Source organism: Pseudorca crassidens, chromosome 7 (assembly GCF_039906515.1).
Source record: "Pseudorca crassidens isolate mPseCra1 chromosome 7, mPseCra1.hap1, whole genome shotgun sequence".
NCBI lineage: Eukaryota > Metazoa > Chordata > Mammalia > Artiodactyla > Delphinidae > Pseudorca > Pseudorca crassidens.
Genome location: NC_090302.1, coordinates 3,864,408 through 3,883,030, shown reverse-complemented (window position 1 = coordinate 3,883,030; position 18,623 = coordinate 3,864,408). Strand labels below are relative to the sequence as shown.

General features: G+C 53.8%; 2 protein-coding genes across 13 annotated transcripts in view; one reads left to right on the top strand and one right to left on the bottom strand.

The window, feature by feature from the left end:
- Positions 1–18,623, bottom strand: part of LOC137227292 (ral guanine nucleotide dissociation stimulator) — a 66,799-nt gene that overhangs the window by 3,890 nt on the left and 44,286 nt on the right. For 2 of the 12 annotated variants that reach the window (XM_067742824.1, XM_067742834.1), the window contains exon 18: positions 14,979–17,011. The exons of 7 other annotated variants lie outside the window; for them this stretch is intronic. In XM_067742824.1, the coding sequence (XP_067598925.1) occupies positions 16,836–17,011 (176 nt within the window). In that variant the 3' untranslated portion in view covers positions 14,979–16,835. Of the gene's footprint in view, positions 1–10,610; positions 10,873–14,978; positions 17,012–18,623 lie in introns of those variants that run through there. 3 more of the 12 variants (XM_067742836.1, XM_067742835.1, XM_067742825.1) reach the window with 2 other exon arrangements.
- Positions 420–8,800, top strand: CEL (carboxyl ester lipase). Its single transcript, XM_067742853.1, has 11 exons — positions 420–485; positions 2,697–2,847; positions 2,925–3,047; positions 3,230–3,427; positions 4,005–4,135; positions 4,282–4,389; positions 4,495–4,612; positions 6,163–6,349; positions 6,534–6,737; positions 7,925–8,122; positions 8,436–8,800. Exons 1-11 carry the CDS (start codon positions 420–422, stop codon positions 8,749–8,751), a joined length of 1,800 nt encoding a protein of 599 aa, XP_067598954.1. The 3' UTR covers positions 8,752–8,800.

Genomic DNA, 18,623 nt, shown 5'->3' with positions numbered 1-18,623 from the left:
AATGCAGCGCACTTAGCACCCAGCCAAGCCCCAGCCCTCCCCACACCCCCTGCACCCGTGCCATCTGCCTCTGTTCCCAGGTAGGCAGTAACCTGCACAGGTGCACTGTGGGGACCAGGTCACAGGGCAGCAGCTGACCCTGGGAAAGATGGACTGTCCCCACGTGTGTGTGTGTGTGTGTGTGTGTGTGTTTGCGTATATATGCGTGTTTGCACGTGACCTTGGCCCAGCCCGACCCCGGCTGGAAACAGCAGGTGCCTCCTGACCCCAGCTACACCACCTGGCGTTCGGCCAGCCTGGAGGAAAGGGTAACGGTAGGAGGCGGGGGAAAGGGTCCCCCTCAGGCAGCTCTGGGCTGGCTCCAGGCCCATAAATACCGCAGGCCCAGAGCGAGGGCCACGGAGAGGCAGCCACACACCATGGGGCGCTGGGAGCCGGTGGTCTTGGGCCTCGCCTGCTGGCTGGCTGTAGCGAGTGCGGCGAAGGTAGGCGAGAGCCCAGCAGAGGGGTCGGGCCAGGGGACGGGGTCCCTCTCTCCTCCGCTGAGCCAGACATGGAAACTGGGGACAGGGCCCAGCCGAGGGAAGACAGGCAGAGTCACTGGCAGAAAGAGCCAGACTGAGAAAGAGAACCCGACATCAGCCTTTCCCGGGCGCTTACTCTGCACGTCGTGTTTTGCCCTTCGCAGGATGACTCAGGCTGCCACATAAAATACTGGGTGCCCAATTCAACGTGAATTTCACATAAACCACGAGTCATTTTGGTGTATGTCCCACCCAATATTTGGGACATACACTAAAAAAATCATTATTTATCTGAAATTCAAGTGTAACTGGGCAGCCTGAACTTTTATTTGCTGAGTCAGCAACCTGACCCACAACACCCCTCTGGCTCCTTCCCCCCTCTAGAGATGTCAACGTTGTCCCTCTTTTCCGGAAGGGGAGACAGGGGCCCAGAGCAGACAAGGGGTTTGCCCAACATCACACAGCCACAGGGGCTGAGCAGGAGCCTGGAACCTGGGCTAGTCCAACCCTGGAGTCTGGCTTGAAGTGTAACCTCCATCTCCCGGTCCCCCACCCGCCTGCTTGCTACAGCTCCCCTCCCCAGTGAGAGTCAGGAGGCCCAGCCAACCCTCCTGGGGCGGCCATACCGTCTGAGCTCCCTCACTGCCCTCCTGCAGCGTGAGGGACACAGGGCGGGGAAACACTTCCAGGGCGGAGCGAACAGCCACTCGCAGAGCGCACCATGCGGGTCCCGCCACCCTTCAAGCTGCTCTCTCAGGCCCTGCTCTTTCCACCCTCTGCCGTCCCGAGGTTCGAACCCCTGCTGCCTCGTTCTAGGCGCCGTCTGCCCCCGAGAGAAGGTCGCTCTCCTTCAGGGGGAGCTCTTTTCTAGGTGCTGAGGGGGCCCTGGTTCCCTCCATGTTGCTCCAGAGCCAGCGACGCCCCTCCCCACCGGCCTCGACGGATGGCCAGGGTCCCCATGCCCTGCCCCTCCCCGGGGCCCTCAGGCTGATCTCAGTCACACAGAGCCACTTCTGAGCTGCTCCCCGCCAGGCGCTGACCTGGCCCGTGCCCTCTCCCAGCAGCCAGGGAGGCTGATCAGGAAAAATGCCTCGAGGCCGGGGGTGTGTGAGGCTCCTCCGGGACAGGAAGCGGGGAGAGAGACAGACAGGGGCCAGCCTGGGCTTGCCGCCTGGGCCCAACCCCCAGGCACCCGGCAGGTGTTGCTTCCAGCCCCTTCCTCTCCAGTTCCAGCCCGCCTGACCCCCACCCAGCAAGGCAGGGGGCCCCTCTCAGCATAGACTTCAGAGGGCAGCTGGGATCCCGCCAGGCCTGGGACGTGGGGCTGCCCTGCCCCTGCCCACCTGGAACCGAGTGCAGCTGAGAGCCAGGAAGCATGGACCTGTGCTCACCCTGGGCCACGGGGTGAAGCGCTGGGAGGGGAGAAGGGCCGGCTCTGAGTTCAGACAGTTTCCCAGCGGTGACTTCAAACAGGAAAGCCTCAGTGTTCCCTCCAGGAACAATGGGTAGCTGGGCACCAGCCCCCGGGATGCTGGTGAGGACTGGACGCATTGGTCCGCGGGGGGCCGGCTCCGCACAAGGGCTGGATATGCAGCAGCGGTGCCAGCGGCCTTGGGGGGCAGGGTTCTTTCCCGGCTTGGAGCACAGGGGCTGTGAGGACTTGAGGGGACACCGTTGGGGGAGATGAGCGGAGGAGAAAGACGGGCCCAGGGAGCGCTCAGGGAGCGCACGGCTGGGCGTGAAACATTCAGTGTCCACGGTGCACCTGTCACTGCTGGCAGCTGGACAAGCAAACGGGCCACGAGGGAGATACTGTCGTCACCCATCTTACAGGAGGGGAAACTGAGGCTCAAGGGCACAGGCGGCCACAGCAAGAATCCAAACCTCCACCCCACCTGTCCCGGCCTTCTTGGAAGGCTTTCCTGAGGACACACTGCTTGAACCAGGCTCCTCTGAGATTCAGGGAGCAGGACACCCAGGGGGCGCGTGGGGAGTGAGTCCCCTCCTCAAGCAATGGTGGCAGGTGGCAGGGGCCTCGGTCTCAGGTGCAGATGGGCCCCTCCTTGAAGCTGTCTCTGGGGAGCCTCTGGGCACCCGGGGCCTGTGGGTGGGCTCCCTACCCCCAGGGGCTGACCAGCCCAAGCCCCCCTGATCTCCCGCCTCCCATCCCAGCTGGGTGCCGTGTACACGGAGGGCGGCTTCGTGGAAGGAGTCAACAAGAAGCTGGGCCTCTTTGGCAACTATGTCGACATCTTCAAGGGCATCCCCTATGCCGCCGCCCCCAAGCCCCTGGAGAACCCACAGCGACACCCCGGCTGGCAAGGTGGGAGTGGGTGAGGGTGGGGCAGGCCCTGTGGCTGGTGGGCCCGTCCTCACCCCAACCCCTCCGGCCGTCCCCAGGAACCCTGAAGGCCAAGGACTTCAAGAAGCGATGCCTGCAGGCCACCATCACCCAGGACAGCACCTACGGGAAAGAGGACTGCCTCTACCTCAACATCTGGGTCCCCCAGGGCAGGAAGGAAGGTCTGCTCTCCCCACACACCCTCCAGCTCCCCTCGCCCTGCAGGAAGCCCCCAAGTAGCCAGAGGCCCGGTCCCTGCCCCTGGGTTGTGTCTGGGGGCTTCAGAGCTGAACTTCCCTGACATCAGCACAGAGCGGGGAGGGGGCTCATCTGGGATCCCCGGGCCTGCTCCCCACCCCCTCAGTCTCCCGGAACCTGCCCGTCATGGTCTGGATCTACGGAGGTGGCTTCCTCATGGGGTCCAGCCAAGGGGCCAACTTTCTCAGCAACTACCTGTACGACGGGGAGGAGATCGCCACTCGGGGCAACGTCATCGTGGTCAGTTTCAACTACCGCGTCGGCCCCCTGGGCTTCCTCAGCACGGGAGACTCCAACCTGCCAGGTCCGCCGGGCACCGGGGCACTGGGTGTGGGAGTGAGCGTGCCCAGCCCCTAAGCTCTGAGCCCAGCGGGGACGCCCCTCAGCAACCCTTGCTCTGAAACAACTCCTGACATCCCCCTAGAAAGGCCCAGAATCCTATCTGCAGAGTGAGGGAGCTCGAGCTGGACCGTGAGACACAGCTGTAACCAAAGAGAAGAGGTTGCCAGCCAGACCCAGAGAGCGCCGCGGGGAGGGGCAGGGAGGCAAGTGAAAGAGACAGGGGCTGGGTCACCGAGGCAGTGACTCGGGATGCGGAAGCCCCAGGACAGACGAGAGGGAGTGTGGCCCAGCGGGAGACAGCTGAGCGGCCCTGGCCCTCCGCGCCCCTTCCCGAGCCTGGGACCCGCTCCCACAGCTCCCAGCCCGCCAGCCTCCTGGGGACGCTGCAGGACGTAACATCCTGGGGCTCCAGAGGGTCTCCGCACAGTCAGGGACGTGCTCATCCCACCCACACGGACAGCGCACCTTGTGTGGGCCAGGCCCCTAGCACCCCGGTCTGGGCCGAGGGTCCCCGCTGAAGGCCCTTGCCCTGTCCCCAGGTAACTATGGCCTTCGGGACCAGCACATGGCCATCGCTTGGGTGAAGAGGAACATTGCAGCCTTTGGGGGAGACCCTGACAACATCACCATCTTTGGGGAATCAGCCGGAGGGGCCAGCGTCTCTCTGCAGGTCTGGGGACCCCTAAGGTGTGGGAGGGGGTGATGCAGATAGGGAGTAGGGGGGGTGGAGCTGACGTGTGGGGTGTCCTTGGCCGAGCCCTGGAGACGGGGGTCGGGGGCGGGCGAGGTTGGTGACAGGACCTCTGTGTATTGCAGACCCTCTCTCCCTACAACAAGGGCCTCATCAAGAGAGCCATCAGCCAGAGTGGTGTGGCACTGTGCCCCTGGGCCATCCAGAAGAACCCCCTCTTCTGGGCCAAAAAGGTAAAAGGAGGAGCTGTGGGGGGGGGGAGGAGCCTTCCTCCTTTCCACTCTCTGTCCTGGACCCCGTGTTCTCTGCCCTGAGCACCGCCTCTCCCCAACCCCCAGATCGCAGAGAAGGTGGGCTGTCCCTTGAACGATACTGGCAGGATGGCCAGGTGTCTGAAGGTCACTGACCCCCGTGCCCTGACATTGGCCTATAAGCTGCCCCTGGCAGGCATGGAGTGTGAGTAGGGGCTGCTGGGCGGGGGACACGGGGGCTCCACATTGGGCGCCAGGTCTGATCCTGGCTCTGTCGCCAGCTCGCTGGCGTCCCCAGGCAGCCTGCTGCCACCACTGCCCTTGCAGGCCTCAGTGGCCTCGGCCGTAAGGGGAGGAGGGGCCGTTCTTTCCTCTTGTCTTCGGTGGGTCACGACCCCTTCGAGAAGCTGAAGAATGTTTGGTCTCCATTCCCCCAACAACGCACACATGTGCAGTCATCTGTACACAATTTTTGGCAGACTCGTGGACCCCAGACCAAGAGCCTCTATACTAGACGAACATTCATTCTTTCCTCCACTCATTCGTTCAACAACATTTCCTGAACACCCGCTGTAGCATTTGGCCCTTCCAGCTCTGCTACTCTGTACCCCAGGAAGGTCAGGGCGACCCCAGCAGCAAAATCCTATGAGTGTCAGTCTCATCAGCCCAGTAGGTGAGAATTCTCTCTTGCTCCTTCTTCTAAGGCAAAGCATGATGGGACCCCATCGTTTGTATTTTACCTAATGTGAATTAAACCATAAGTGCTAGGCAAAATGAAACCAAAGCAAACATGGCCCCAAATGCAAACCAACTTCATGTCTGAGGGTTCCGCATCTGGGGAGTCAACCAACTGAAGATGGAAAACGTTAAACAAAAAATTCCAGGAAGTTCCCAAAAGCAAAACTTGAGTTTGCCTCCCGCTGGCAACTATTCACATAACGTGTGCATGGCATTTACAACTATTTACATAGCATTTGCATTGTATTAAGTATTATAAGTAATCTAGAAATGATTTAAAGTACGCAGGTAAACGTGGGTAGGTTATATGCAAATACTGCACCATTTTATATAAGAGACTTGAGCACCTGGATTTTGGTGTCCTGGTAGCAATACCCATGGATTTGCAGAAATGCGACTCTATTTCCTTTTGAGCTGCACTGGAGGGAAAACGGGCCAGGCCTAATGAAGGCAGGACAACCCTCTGCCCTAAGCCAGCCATACGGTCCTTTCCGGGCCAGTTCAGGGGTCTCGCGCCATTTCCGGCTAACACACTGGAACCCAGCGCGGAGAGGGGGCACTCTTTCTCCATCGGTCCCCTCAATGATTTCGAGGTCTTCCTCCCCCCTGATTTAGGCCCAGCAAGAAAAGAGGGACAGGAAAGGGACATCAGCTGCAGCGAGAGGACAGTCTTGGTCCCTGGACCAGTGGTTCTCAACCTGGGCGATTTTGTGCCCGGGGAACACGTGGCAGTCTGGAGACACTTTTGGTGGTCGCAGCTGGGGAGAGGGTGTTACCTGGTGTCCAGTGGGTCAAGGCCAGGAAGGCTGCTGAACACCCTGCACTGTGCAGGGCGGCCCCTACGACAGAACGATCGGGCCCGAATGTCAGTCGCGAGGAGCCCTGGTCTCCATCAAAGGAGGCAGATCTCCACCGCGGCCTCAGGATGGAGTCAGCTCCTGTCCCGGAGGTTGAGGGGCAGGGCAGGTGGGTACCGGAAGGTGTGAAAACCTGCTGCTCTCCCCCGCTCCCCCCCAGACCCCCTGGTAAACTACCTGGGCTTCCTCCCTGTCGTCGACGGAGACTTCCTCCCCAGTGACCCCATCAACCTGTACGCCAACGCTGCGGACATTGACTACATAGCAGGCACCAACGACATGGACGCCCACGTCTTCGCCAGCGTGGAGATGCCGGCCATCAACAAGGACAAACGGGCCATCACAGAGTAAGGGGGGTGGTGGCACAGGGACGGTGCCCCGGGGCAGCTGGGGGAGGCATCGACAGAATGAGGAAGGGAGCACCGTGGCAGGGATGGGGGGGGGTCGCCCGTGGCCTTCTGTGGCATAGGGGTGCAGATATCCTCCTGTGGGCATGGGGTGGAGGATCCAGTGTCAGCCTGGACTCTGCAGGGAGGACTTCTACAAGCTGGTCAGCGGGTTCACCATCACCAAGGGGCCCAGGGGTGCCAACGCCACCTTTGACTTCTACACCAAGCCCTGGGCCCGAGACTCGTCCCAGGAGAACAAGAAGAAGACCGTGGTGCACTTGGAGACCGACATCCTCTTCCTGATGCCCACGGAGACTGCCGTGGCCCAGCACAAGACCAACGCCAAGTGAGGAGGGGGGCGCGGGGCTGGCCCACCTGGGATCACGCACCTTGCCAGCGAGGTCTGGCAGGTGGGTGGCTCCCAGGTGTCCGAGAGGCCTGGGAAGGGCATGCTCAGTCCCCGCCTGTGCCTGCACCATCTACCAGGCCTGACGGGGCTTGAGAGGACCCCTCTTCCCCTCCCAGCCTTGAGGGCTTTACAAAACCCTCCTGTGAGCCTCTGCCCAGTGCAGCCCTGCACGCTCTCCCACACCCCATAGCTCTCCCCATCGCAAAGTCCTTGAGTCTGCCTTCCATCCCTCATGCTGTGTAGAAGGAGGGCAACACTGGGTGATGTTCTCTGCTGTGGGTTTCGAATTTGCCAACTTTCAAAATAAGCCTGTGGCCACATTAAAAACCTCCACATAATAATAGCCGGTGAAAATAAAAAACAAGTTAGGAATGCTTAAAAAGCAGAAAGATAAAATTACACCTAGAAGTCTGGGATGAAAGCTTTGCAATAAATTTAGCTCTGAGGTTCCTATCAGTCAAAGCAAAAAGGGAAACATCTGAGGGCATATACTACCTTGTCCAATCAAATCAAGAATACAAATTCACTTGCAGAGAAAAAGAATCTGTTTTTTTTTTTTTGGCTGTGCCGTGCAGCACGCGGGATCTTAGTTCCCTGACCAGGGACTGAACCCGTGCTCCCTGCAGTGGAAGCGTGGAGTCTTAACCACTGGATCGCCACGGAAGTCACAAAAACAACCTTTCTTGATACTGAATTATGAAAGGAAGACGCCTCCCTATGTTTGGTGGAGGCGAAGAATAAATACAATTGAAATTGTAGAACCCATGAAGTTATACATTTGGCCACAGCTTTCCTTCCCCCAGATGTAATGATCCAGATCCTTCCTGAGCCTTTTTTAAAAAAATACTTTATATTTATTTATCTATCTATTTATTTATTTTGTCCATACCACGTGGCTTGCGGGATCTTAGTCCCCCGATCAGGGATTGAACCCAAGCCCTCGGCAGTGTAAGCGCTGCGTCGTAAGCACTGCACCACCAGGGAATTCCCCTTCTGAGTCTTGTGGGAATTCCCCAGACCCCTCCCTGCTCTCCCCATGGCCTTCCCCTGGGGCCCCATCTCCGGGGCGGGCGGCCCCAGGTGAACACCCTGCCAACGTGGGTGGTCTCCACTGCCCTCCTCAGGAGCGCCAAGACCTACAGCTACCTATTCTCCCAACCGTCTCGGATGCCCACCTACCCCCGCTGGATGGGGGCTGATCATGCAGACGACCTCCAGTACGTCTTCGGGAAGCCCTTTGCCACCCCGCTGGGCTACCGGCCCCAAGACAGGACCGTCTCCAAGGCCATGATCGCCTACTGGACCAACTTTGCCAGAACTGGGTAAGGCAGTGGTGAGGGTGGCCTCCTGCCACCTTGCCCTGCAGGGCTGGGGTCCAGTCCCTGTTCCCTCACTTACACTTAACCTCCCTGAGCCTCGGTACCCCCGTCTGTGTAAGGCTCAGAGCTCCTGGCTGGGCCTCAGGATGCGCACGTGCCCAGCCAGTGCCCAGGAGACAGGGAAGTGCTTACGGGGCAAAGGGTGGAGAACTGCCCAGGAGAGCCGGGGCAGAGCCGGGCCAGGGACCTGGGTCTCCAGCCTGCCGTGAGCCCCTGGGCCCCAGCCAGCTACCCAGCCTTTTTTCTCACTCTGCAGGGACCCTAACATGGGCCACTCGCCTGTGCCCACGCACTGGGATCCCTACACCCTGGAAAGTGGCAACTACCTGGAAATCAACAAGAAGATGGATGGCAGCTCCATGAAGCAGCACCTAAGGGCCGATTACCTGCAGTACTGGACCGTGACCTACCAGGCACTGCCCACGGTGACCGGCGAGGGGGCCACCCCCGCGCCCACCGCGGGCGACTCTGAGGCCACCCCTGCGCCCACCGCGGGCGACTCTGAGGCCACCCCCGCGCCCACCGCGGGCAACTCTGAGGTGGCTCAGATGCCCATAGTCATGGGCTTCTAATGTCCTTGGCCTCCAGAGGCCACAGGGTGTGACCCCATGGCCCACCTTCCCTCCCAAGCTCTTCCTAAATAAAGCTTCATCCCTCTCTGTCTGGCATCTCTTTTTGCTCCCAAGACCCAGCTGGAGGAAGGGGGGCCCTCAGCTCTCATAACAGCACCAGGAGCCCGGCCCAAGCATTTCACCCTGATCTGTCAGCCCTCAAGCTCCAGGAAGCCGACAGGACCATCCTCATTTTGGAGAGGAGGAAACAGGTTCAAAGAAGTGAAGCGTCAGGGCCAGGACTGGGGTTCTGGCGTGGATCCCTCCACACAAGGCTGCTGGCTCCGAGGGGCGGGGCTCTGCAGGCGGTGGCCGCCTCTGGACCAGTGGAGCCCAGCCACGGCCAGGTCCTGTGGGGTGCGGGGAGGGGCCTCTGTGTTCTAACTACAGTCTGCCTCCAGCGGGATGCGAGTCAGTGAGAGGGTAAAGCATTGCACTGGAAGGATCAGAAGCAAAGGGTGCAAGAGAACTGGGCGTTGGGCAGTGCCCGATGTCTCTGGCAGAGTCGGCGGGGGGGAGGCAGAGGTCAGAGTCGGGGTCATCTCCACCTCTGGGAGTCTAGCCCAGGCACATGCCCAAGGTCATCAGAGCAAGATTCAAACCCAGAGACTCCACAGCCAGTGCTTGCAACAATGTTGGGGCTTCCTCTCCCCGCTCCCCTCCATTCTTCAGTCACTGTGGGGTGGGGGTGAGGGATCAGAGATTCCGGAGTCCTGAGCAGCTCAGCCTGGGGGTGGGGGGTGGGGGCAGTGGGTGCAGTAGCACCGGGGGTCAGCCGGCCACCCTCCCTCTCCAGCAACAGATGGAAGGCTGAGCCCGGGCAGCGAGTCCTGCAGCCCCACGCAGCAGAGCTGAACAGGGGGCAAACCTGGCCCCCCGAGGAGCAGGGGTCACCCCAGGCTGGCCTGTGACCACCTTGGCGGCTCTGGGCTTCCCGGCCTGGTCGGGTGTAAAAGACGGAAGGAGACAGCCCCTCGCTGCGGTGTGGGCTCTCCCGGTCACTAGCCCTGCTCTCGGCCGATGGAGCCCAAGGATGCAATGTATCCCTGCTCTGCACGCACGTGACTTCTGTAAGTGTTTCTACCTGCTGGGTCTGCTCTCAGGAGCCTCCTCTGGGCCTGGACAGTGCTGCAACACGGTACTTCTCTCCCTTGCTGGGGGAGAGAACAGTTGTGCCCATCATTCAGGAAATCACGTCCCTGGATGGCTGGGCCGGGCCACATCACAATGGCCGGCATCCAGGTGTGTGCTCAGTCCCTAGGCTGCACGGGCCTCCCTGGCAGGGGCGAGCCCTGCTGTGTGTCTGGGTGACGCCCGCAGCCGTCGGGACAACTTGGGGAGACGCCTCGTAATTCGTCTGGCTCTTGCCTTTCCAGGCTTTATCCAGGGGATGAAGCTGAAAATATCAAGGTGCGGGCCAGAGGCCTGTCCAGAGTCCTGGAGGCTCCCTGATGGGCCAAGTGGTAACCCTTTAACTCCTCTCATGATGAAGCCCCGGGGGAACGCGCAGGTGAGCTCAGGTCAGAGTCTGTTTACCACCCTGACGAGACGTGGTGCTTCAGTATGTCGTTGGCAAGGCTGTGCCCAAGCGTGTCTGTGGGTTGGCAGTCTTGGGGGCATCCCCCCTCCCCGCCCCCATGCCTCATCTTTCAACCTTCCCCGCGGGAAAGGTTCAAACAACCCCCCGCCCCGTGACATAACCACAACACAGACTTGGACAAAAAAACGCAGCCATTCTGGGGGACTCTGCAAGCTCTAAGGGCTCCGGCCCAGCTAGCCTTTAGGACATAGTACCAACACAACTGCCTTTGTAAACTGGTGATTGTGTAAGACGGTGGACCTCAGAACCACACGGCCTCTGACTTTATCTTGGCTAGAGAGGGACAATGCAGGGGTCCTTCACTGGCAGGAATCAGTCTCCTTACCCTGGCAAACCAGCACTCACCCGGGATTCATCAGACGCCAGCCCGGATGAGTGGCCACCACATGCCAGACAGAGAGAGGCAGGACGCCTTCTAGTGAGTTTCTGGGTGAAATCAATTGTGTGAAGAGTTGCAGAAAATCCTAGAGTTGCTGGAAATTCTAGTTCACAAGAGCAGAAATGCTTAAGGAACGAGGCCCAGCTGCAGCCTTAAAAGCTGCATCACAAACACTTCTCCTGGACGTGAAACCAGCAGGAAAAGGAATTCTGATGTCAGAGGCAAGGATTCCAGGAGATCAAGGGTCGATCACAGGGCCCTGGAGGATGCAGAGTCCCCTGCTGTCCATAGGCCACTGGATAATAATGACCCCCTGGCCCGTTCCTTCCCACATTGCACTTTTTGATCTGTTGACAATTTCTCCCCAGTTACTGCTGATGAAATTCCAGAGTTTGACCTTGAAATCTACAAGTGGTAGACTGGTGGTCAAGACACTCTAACAGGACAAGGAGAAAATGCTCCCTCTTCCTGGAAAGCTGTAGAAATCAGCTTGTATATGTCAATCCCAGTCTACTATATATAATACAGATAACTAATAAGAACCTACTGTATAGCATTCTGAACTCTACTCAGTACTCTGTAATAACCTATATGGGAAAAGAATCTAAAAAAGAGTGGATATATGTATAATTGATTCACTTTGCTGTGCAGCAGAAACGAACACAACATTGTAAATCAACTATACTCCAATAAAAATTAATTTAAAAAAAATATTTTGCCAATAAGAAAAAAAAGAAAAGCAGCTTGGGAGGAAGTTATTTTTTTAAAAACTGGGATAAAAATATATATAACATAAAAATGTGAATTTTATAAACAAACATTTATTTAAATATTAAATTATTAAATAGATTATTTATTTATTTAAAGATTTACTATTTATTTATTTATTTGGCTGTGTCGGGTCTTCATTGCGGCTCTCGGGCTTCTCTCTAGTGCGCAGGCTCCAGAGCGCGCGGGCTTAGTAGTTGCGGCACGCAGGCTCTCTAGTTGTGGCCCACAGGTTTAGTTGCCCTGCAGCATGTGGGGATCTTAGTTCCCCGGCCAGGGATCGAACCCACGTCCCCTGCATTGCAAGGCAGATTCTTAACCACTGGACCACCAGGGAAGTCCCAAATATTTTATTTTTAAAAGTATGATTCAGTGACATTAATTCTATTCACACTGTTGTGCAACCATCACCACTATTTCCAAAATTTTTCATCACCCCAAATAGAAACTTTATACCCATTAACTGCCCATTCCCCCCCCTCCACCTCCACCCCAGTAATCTCTTCTACTTTCTGTTCCAATCAATTTGCCTGTTCCAGATATTTCTTACAAGTGGAATCAGTGTTTTCAAGGTCCATCCACGTTGTAGCATGAATCAGAGCTCCATTCCTTTTTACGTCTGAATAATATTCCTATGCATACCGTTGACGAACAATTGTGCACAGTATTCTCTCATAATCCGTATTTCTGTAAAGTTGGTAGTGATGTTCCCACTTTCGTTTCAGGTTTTAGTAATTTGAATGTCTTTTTCCCCTTTTTTTTCTTCAGTCAATCTAGCTAGAGGTTTGTTAATTTCATTGATTGTTTTTCAAAGAACCAACTTTTGGTTTTGTTGATCTTCTCTGTTTTTCTACTCCTCTGTTTCGTTTCTCTCCCCTATAATCTTTATTATTTCCTTCCTTCAGCTAGCTTTGGGTTTAGTTTGCTCTTTTTCTAGTTCTTTAAGGTGTAGAGTTAGGTTACTGATTTGAAATCTTATTTTTTAATGTAGGCATTGACAGGAGTAAAATTTCCTCTTTGTACTACTTTTGCCGCATCTATAAGTTTTTGGTACATTGGTTTTGATTCCTTTCATCTCAAGGCATTTTCTAATATCCCTGTGACTTCTTCTTTGACCCACTGGTTGTTAAAAGAGTGTGTTGTTTAATTTTCACATATTTATGAGTATTCCAGCTTTCTTCTCCTGTAGATTTCTGGCTTTATTCCACTGTGATTGGAAAAGATGCTTTGTATGATTTTAATCTTTTAAAAATTACTGAGACTTGTTTTGTGGTGTAATACGTGGTCTATGCTTGAGAACACGCCACATGTTCTTGAGAAGGTGTGTTCTCTGTTATATTCTATACACGTTAGCTAGGTCTCATCTGATGTCTGGGGTTGTTCAAGCCCTGTTTCCTTACTGGTCTTCTGTCTGGTTGTTCTAGTCATTATTGGAAGTGAGGTCTGAAGTCTCCAACCGTCTATTTCTCTCTTCAATTACGTCCATTTTTGCTTCATGTGTTTTGGAGATGAGTATATGTTTACAATTGTTCTATATTCTTGATGGATTGAATCTTTAAGCGATATATACTTTCTCTCGTTACCTTTTTGACTTAGTCTATTTTGTCTGATAATAACATAGCCGTTCGGCTACCTTTTGTTTACTATTTTCACAGAATATCCTTTTCCATCCTTTATTTCAACTTTTTCATACCTTTGTAGATAGGTGGATCAGGCTTTTTAAAAATCCATTTTATCACTCTGACTTTTAATTGGAGAGTTTAACCCATTTACATTTACAGTAATTACTGATAAGCACTTTCTTCTTCCATTTAGCTATTTGTTTGTATAACTGTATGCCTTCTACACTTTTTGTTCCTCAATTCCACCACTATTGCTTTTTAAGGATTTGATTTTTTTTTTAATTAAAAAAAAATTTTTGTTTTTGGCCACACCTCGCAGCTTGTGGGATCTTAGTTCCCTGACCAGGGACTGAACCTGGGCCCTCGGCAGTGAAAGTGCAGAGTTCTAATCACTGGACCGCTGGGGAATTCCTTTGGTTGATCTTTTTTTAATAGTGCACCATTTTGATTCCTTTCTTTCCTGTGTATTCCTAAAAAAATATTTTCTTATTGATTGCCTTTGGGATTACAAGGAACATCTTAAACTCGTAACAGTCTAGTTTGAATAATACCAAATTAGTTTCAGTAGTATACGAACATGCAGCTCCTCTGATCTCCATCCCTCCCCCTTTATGTGGTTGTTGTCACAGGTTATGTCTTTATACATCCTGTTCCCATTAACACACTTATACTTATTGTTTTATGAATCTGCGTTTTAAGTCATATAGAAAAAAAAAAGAAAAGGTACAAACAAAAGTGCAACAATACAGGCTTTTAGAATTACCTGTTAGTTACCTCACCTAGTGTTCTTTACTTTTTCACATGGCTTGGAGTTACAGTCTAGTGCTCTTTCATTCAACCCAAAAGGCTCCCTTTAGCACTCCCTGTAGGCAGGACTATTAATAACAAACTGCCTTAACTTTGCTTATCCGGCAACATCTTAATTTCCCTTCATCCTTAAAGGAGAGTTTACTACATACAGAATTCTTTTTCTTTCAACACTCTATTTTCTATTGTTTTTGGCCACACCGCTTGGCATGCGGGATCTTAGTTCCCTGACTGGAGATTGAACCTGTGCCCCCTGCAGTGGAAGCACACAGTCCTAACCACTGGACTACCAGGGAATTCTCATCTTTCAACACTTTAACTATGTTACTCTACGGCCTTCTGGTTGCCATGGTTTCTAATGAAAAAAATCAGCTGTTAATCTTATTGTGGAGGGACCCCACCCCACCCCTTGCACGTGATTGTTTCTTTCTTGCTGCTTTCAAGATTTCCTTTTTGTCTTTCAACAGTTGTGTTGTAATGTGTCTTGTGTGGCTCTCTTTGAGTTTATCGTGCTTGGAGTTCATTCAGCTTCTTAATGTGTAGATTTATGTCTTTGATCAAATTTGAGATGTTTTCAGCCATTATTTCTTCAAATAATCTCTCTCCTTCTGGGACTCTCTTTATGCATATGCAGTTACATTGGATGGTGTCCCCACAGTCCCTCTGGGTCTGTTCAATCTTCTTCATTCTTTTTCCTTTCTGCTCCTCAGGCAGAATAATGTCCACTGCCTTAGTTCACGGATTCTTTCTTCTGACTGCTCAGATCTGCCACTGAACCCCTCTAGTGAGTTCTTCATTTCAGTTATTGTACTTTTCAGATCCAGAATTTCCACTTGGTTTATTTTTATAATTTCTATCTCTTTACTAAATTCCCTACATGTTCGTACATTGTTCTCTTGATTTCCTTCAGTTTTTTTGTCCGTGGCTCCTTTTCGCTCGCCGAACATATTCAAGACAGCTGACTTAATGTCTCTGACTCGTAATTTTAATGTCTGAGCCTCCTCAGGGATAGTTTCTGTCCAATTCTTTTTTTTTTTTTTCCTGTGAACAAGCCCTATTTTTCTGTTTCTTGATACGCTTTGTGATTTGTTGAGACCTGGATATTGAGAATTATAATATCGTAACTCTGGAAATCAGATTCTCCCCCTCCTCAGGGATCGCTTCTGTGGCTTGAGGGCTGCCGTCTTCCGTTTCTGTAGTGACTCTCCCAAACTGTTTTTGCAAGGCCTATATTCCTTGTTGTGTAGTCACGGCAGCTTCTGCCCCATTGTCTCAGGGGGTCAGTGTGTGACCTGACAGAGATTTCCTTAACAGCTGAAGTTCAGCAGCCGTCACCCTTCATCAAGCACTCTCCTGGTTGTTGTGTCTGATGAGGTTCCAGAGTCCCAAAATTGTTGATTCTGATAGTTTTTTTCCCCCAGCTTCATTGTTGTTTCCATGGAGAGACTGATCTTTACTCCACCATTTCTGTTAAAAACATTATTTTTATTTATTTAAAAAATATTTATTTATTTGGTTGCACTGGGTCTTAGCTGTGGCACGCGGGCTCCTTAGTTGTGGCATGCGAACTCTTAGTTGCGGCATGCGTGTGGGATCTAGTTTCTTGACCAGGGATCGAACCCGGGCCCCCTGCATTGGGAGTGCGGAGTCTTAACCACTGCGCCACCAGGGAAGTCCCCAAAACGTTGTTTTTAAAAACACTGGAATTCCACAGGTTGCTGCTATGCCGTGTGAAAGCGCTTCCAAATTCAAATACCAGGGGTTCTGAGGGGCTGTCTCAGCTCATGGCCCAGTTTAATGATACTGAAGTGAACATCTGCTCTGTGAAAGGTGGACTTCTCTGTTTCCTTAAGTGAGCCAGAGAAGGGGGGCTGGCCCTTCTTGCTTTTCCTGCCCTTCTTTATTTCCTGTGTAAAATAAACCAATAACCCTGCAAGACTTCCTATTTGAACATGGAATGTGAGAGTCTGTATCTCACTTCAATGAGCACAGGCAATGAAAGAACAATACCACAGCTCCCAGGCTATAGTAGAAACAGGATTTTAATATAATATTCAAGTCTAGCATTTGCTATTTACAACAAATAAATATTGCCCCTCCCCAACTGGTAAACATTTTTTTTCACCTTTTATACAAATATTCAATCCCCCTCCCCTCCCCCCGAAACCCTCCTTTCCCACCAATCCCCGTCTCGTGTGGTCTCGTAAAGCCCAGGATACAGTGGTGGATGGCACTTGCAGTGTCACGAAATCTGACATCAGTGGGACTTGGCCGAGACCGTCCTCACTCACCGGTTAAGAGTGTGGTCCGTGAAGGGGGTGTCTCTCTCCTCTGCCAGGGGAGGGCTGGAGTGGGCAGTGGGCGAGACTCCCTCCCTTTCAGTTGGCCCTGATGATGGAATCTTTGGTGCAGCCTGAGGAAGGCCACGATGGTGGGAGGAGAGAACTGCAGTGGTCAGACCCGGTGGATGAGTAGTGCCCTGGGGTGCCCATGGGCACAGGTGGCAGTGGCCCACACCTGGGAAGGTGTGAGGGAAGTGTACGGAGGGCAGTGCCCGGCGGCATGCAGGGCTCCCTGCCCATTGGCAGCGCTCCTTGGCAAAAGTCAGCTCGTCCTCTGGTTCCAGAGAGCAGAAGGCACCTTAGGCAGCGAGTGGTCCAGGGGAGGCCAGGTCAGCCATCGACGGGCAGGCATCAATCCCGGCAGCAGGAGAGGTTCAGGGTGAAACTGGAGTCTGGGGGTGGCCTGGGCTGGCAGCTTGGGCGCAGGTGCCCACCTGGCCTGAGCCACTGTAGTCTGTAAGTGCTTAGTTGCCCAGCCAGCTAGACCCTGGAAAGGGCGGCTCTGTGGCTGGCCAGCTAGGGACAAGTTAGAAGATGCCCTTGGCAATCTTGAGTCCCTTCTGCTTCATGCGTGGGAGGGTAGAGCTGGCTCCATGCCTGACCTTTGCCCCCTTGGTGAAGGTCCGTTTCTTTAGGACAAAGTCATAGTTGGCAGTAGAGTTCATGGCGTAGAACACGTTGGCGTTGTCAGGGATCTTCAGCTCTGGTCGGGGAGGGGCAGAGGGTCAGCTGTGCTTATGCGGGCCCCACTGGACACCCCACCACTTGAGAGCCCCCAGGAGGGCAGGCCTGATCCAGACACCTGAGACCCCTCAAGGCAACTCCAGGACCACCAAGGACCCCCCTTAATGACACCTGCCTGGGACAGACTCTGCTGAGGCACTGAGGGACTTCCCTGGTGGCACAGTGGTTAAGAATCCGCCTGCCAATGCAGGAGACACGGGTTTGATCCTTGGTCTGGGAAGATCCCACATGCCGTGGAGCAACTGAGCCCGTGCGCCACAACTACTGAGCCTGTGCTCTAGAGCCCGCGAGCCACAACTACTGAGCCCGTGTGCCGCAGCTACTGAAGTCTGCACGCCTAGAGCCCGTGCTCCGCAACAAGAGAAGGCACCGCGGTGAGAAGCCTGCGTACCACAACAAAGAGTAGCCCCCTCTCGCCACAACTAGAGAAAGCCCGCACGCAGCAACAAAGACCCAGCACAGTCAAAAATAAATAAGTAATTAATTTAAAAAAAAAAAAGAAAAAAGGAACTCAAAAACAAAAAGGACTCTGGGGACTTCCCTGGTGGTGCAGTGGTTAAGAATACGCCTGCCAACGCAGGGGACATAGGTTCGAGCCCTGGTCCGGGAAGATCCCATGTGCCGTGGAACAACTAAGCCCACGCGCCACAACTACTGAAGCCCGCGTACCTTAGAGCCTGCGCGTCACAACTACTAAGCCCATGCACTACAACTACTGAGCCTGAGTGCCAAAACTACTGAAGCCTGCGCACCTAGAGCCCGCGCTCTGCAACAAGGGAGGTCACCGCAATGAGAAGCCCGCGCACCGCAACAAAGAGTAGCCCCTGCTCGCCACAACTACAGAAAGCCTGTGCGCAGCAACGAAGACCTGACACAGCCAAAAATAAAAATAAAATAAAAATAAAAATAAAAATAAAAAGGACTCCGACTCCAGGAAGCCCCACCTCAGTCTGCAGCTGGCAAAGGGTCATCCCATCCTGCCCCCTGCTGCCTTCACTGATCGGGAGGTCCAGCTGCAATAAGCTTTCTAGAACCTAGATCACCTCCCCCGAATCCTGCACAACTCAGGACAAGGGCTCTGGGGCCAAGTTAAGGGCGGGCTTTGCCCCAGGCCTCCTGCACAGGGTTTCATAGGGTGCCAGGATCCCAGCAGGTACTTGCTCTTGGCTCTGTTTCCCACCCTCTCCTCTGGCCTTGAGCCTGTTACTCTCCACTGCTGGGCTGGAACATGTGTGCTCTGGGCTCCATCGTGTGGCTCTTACTCTGGTCCTCAACCTGTCTAGGTCTCAGGCTTCCTCTTCTGTAAGATGGGGGTCCCACCTGCCTTGCTTACCTCACCAAAATGGTGCAACAAGGTAAGAGAGGATTTAGAAAAGAACTTCTGGCGATCGTGGCGGGTCATTGCTAACTGTCTGGGTAATGGCTGTGAATGCGGGATCAGCTCATGGGAAAGGAAAGAGTGATGATAATCTTTGCAGTTATGGCACGTCTACGGCACACGTACACACATGAGCATATAATCCATGTATATATGGATCAACTCACTGCCTATTTTATCTCCATTGTGGGGA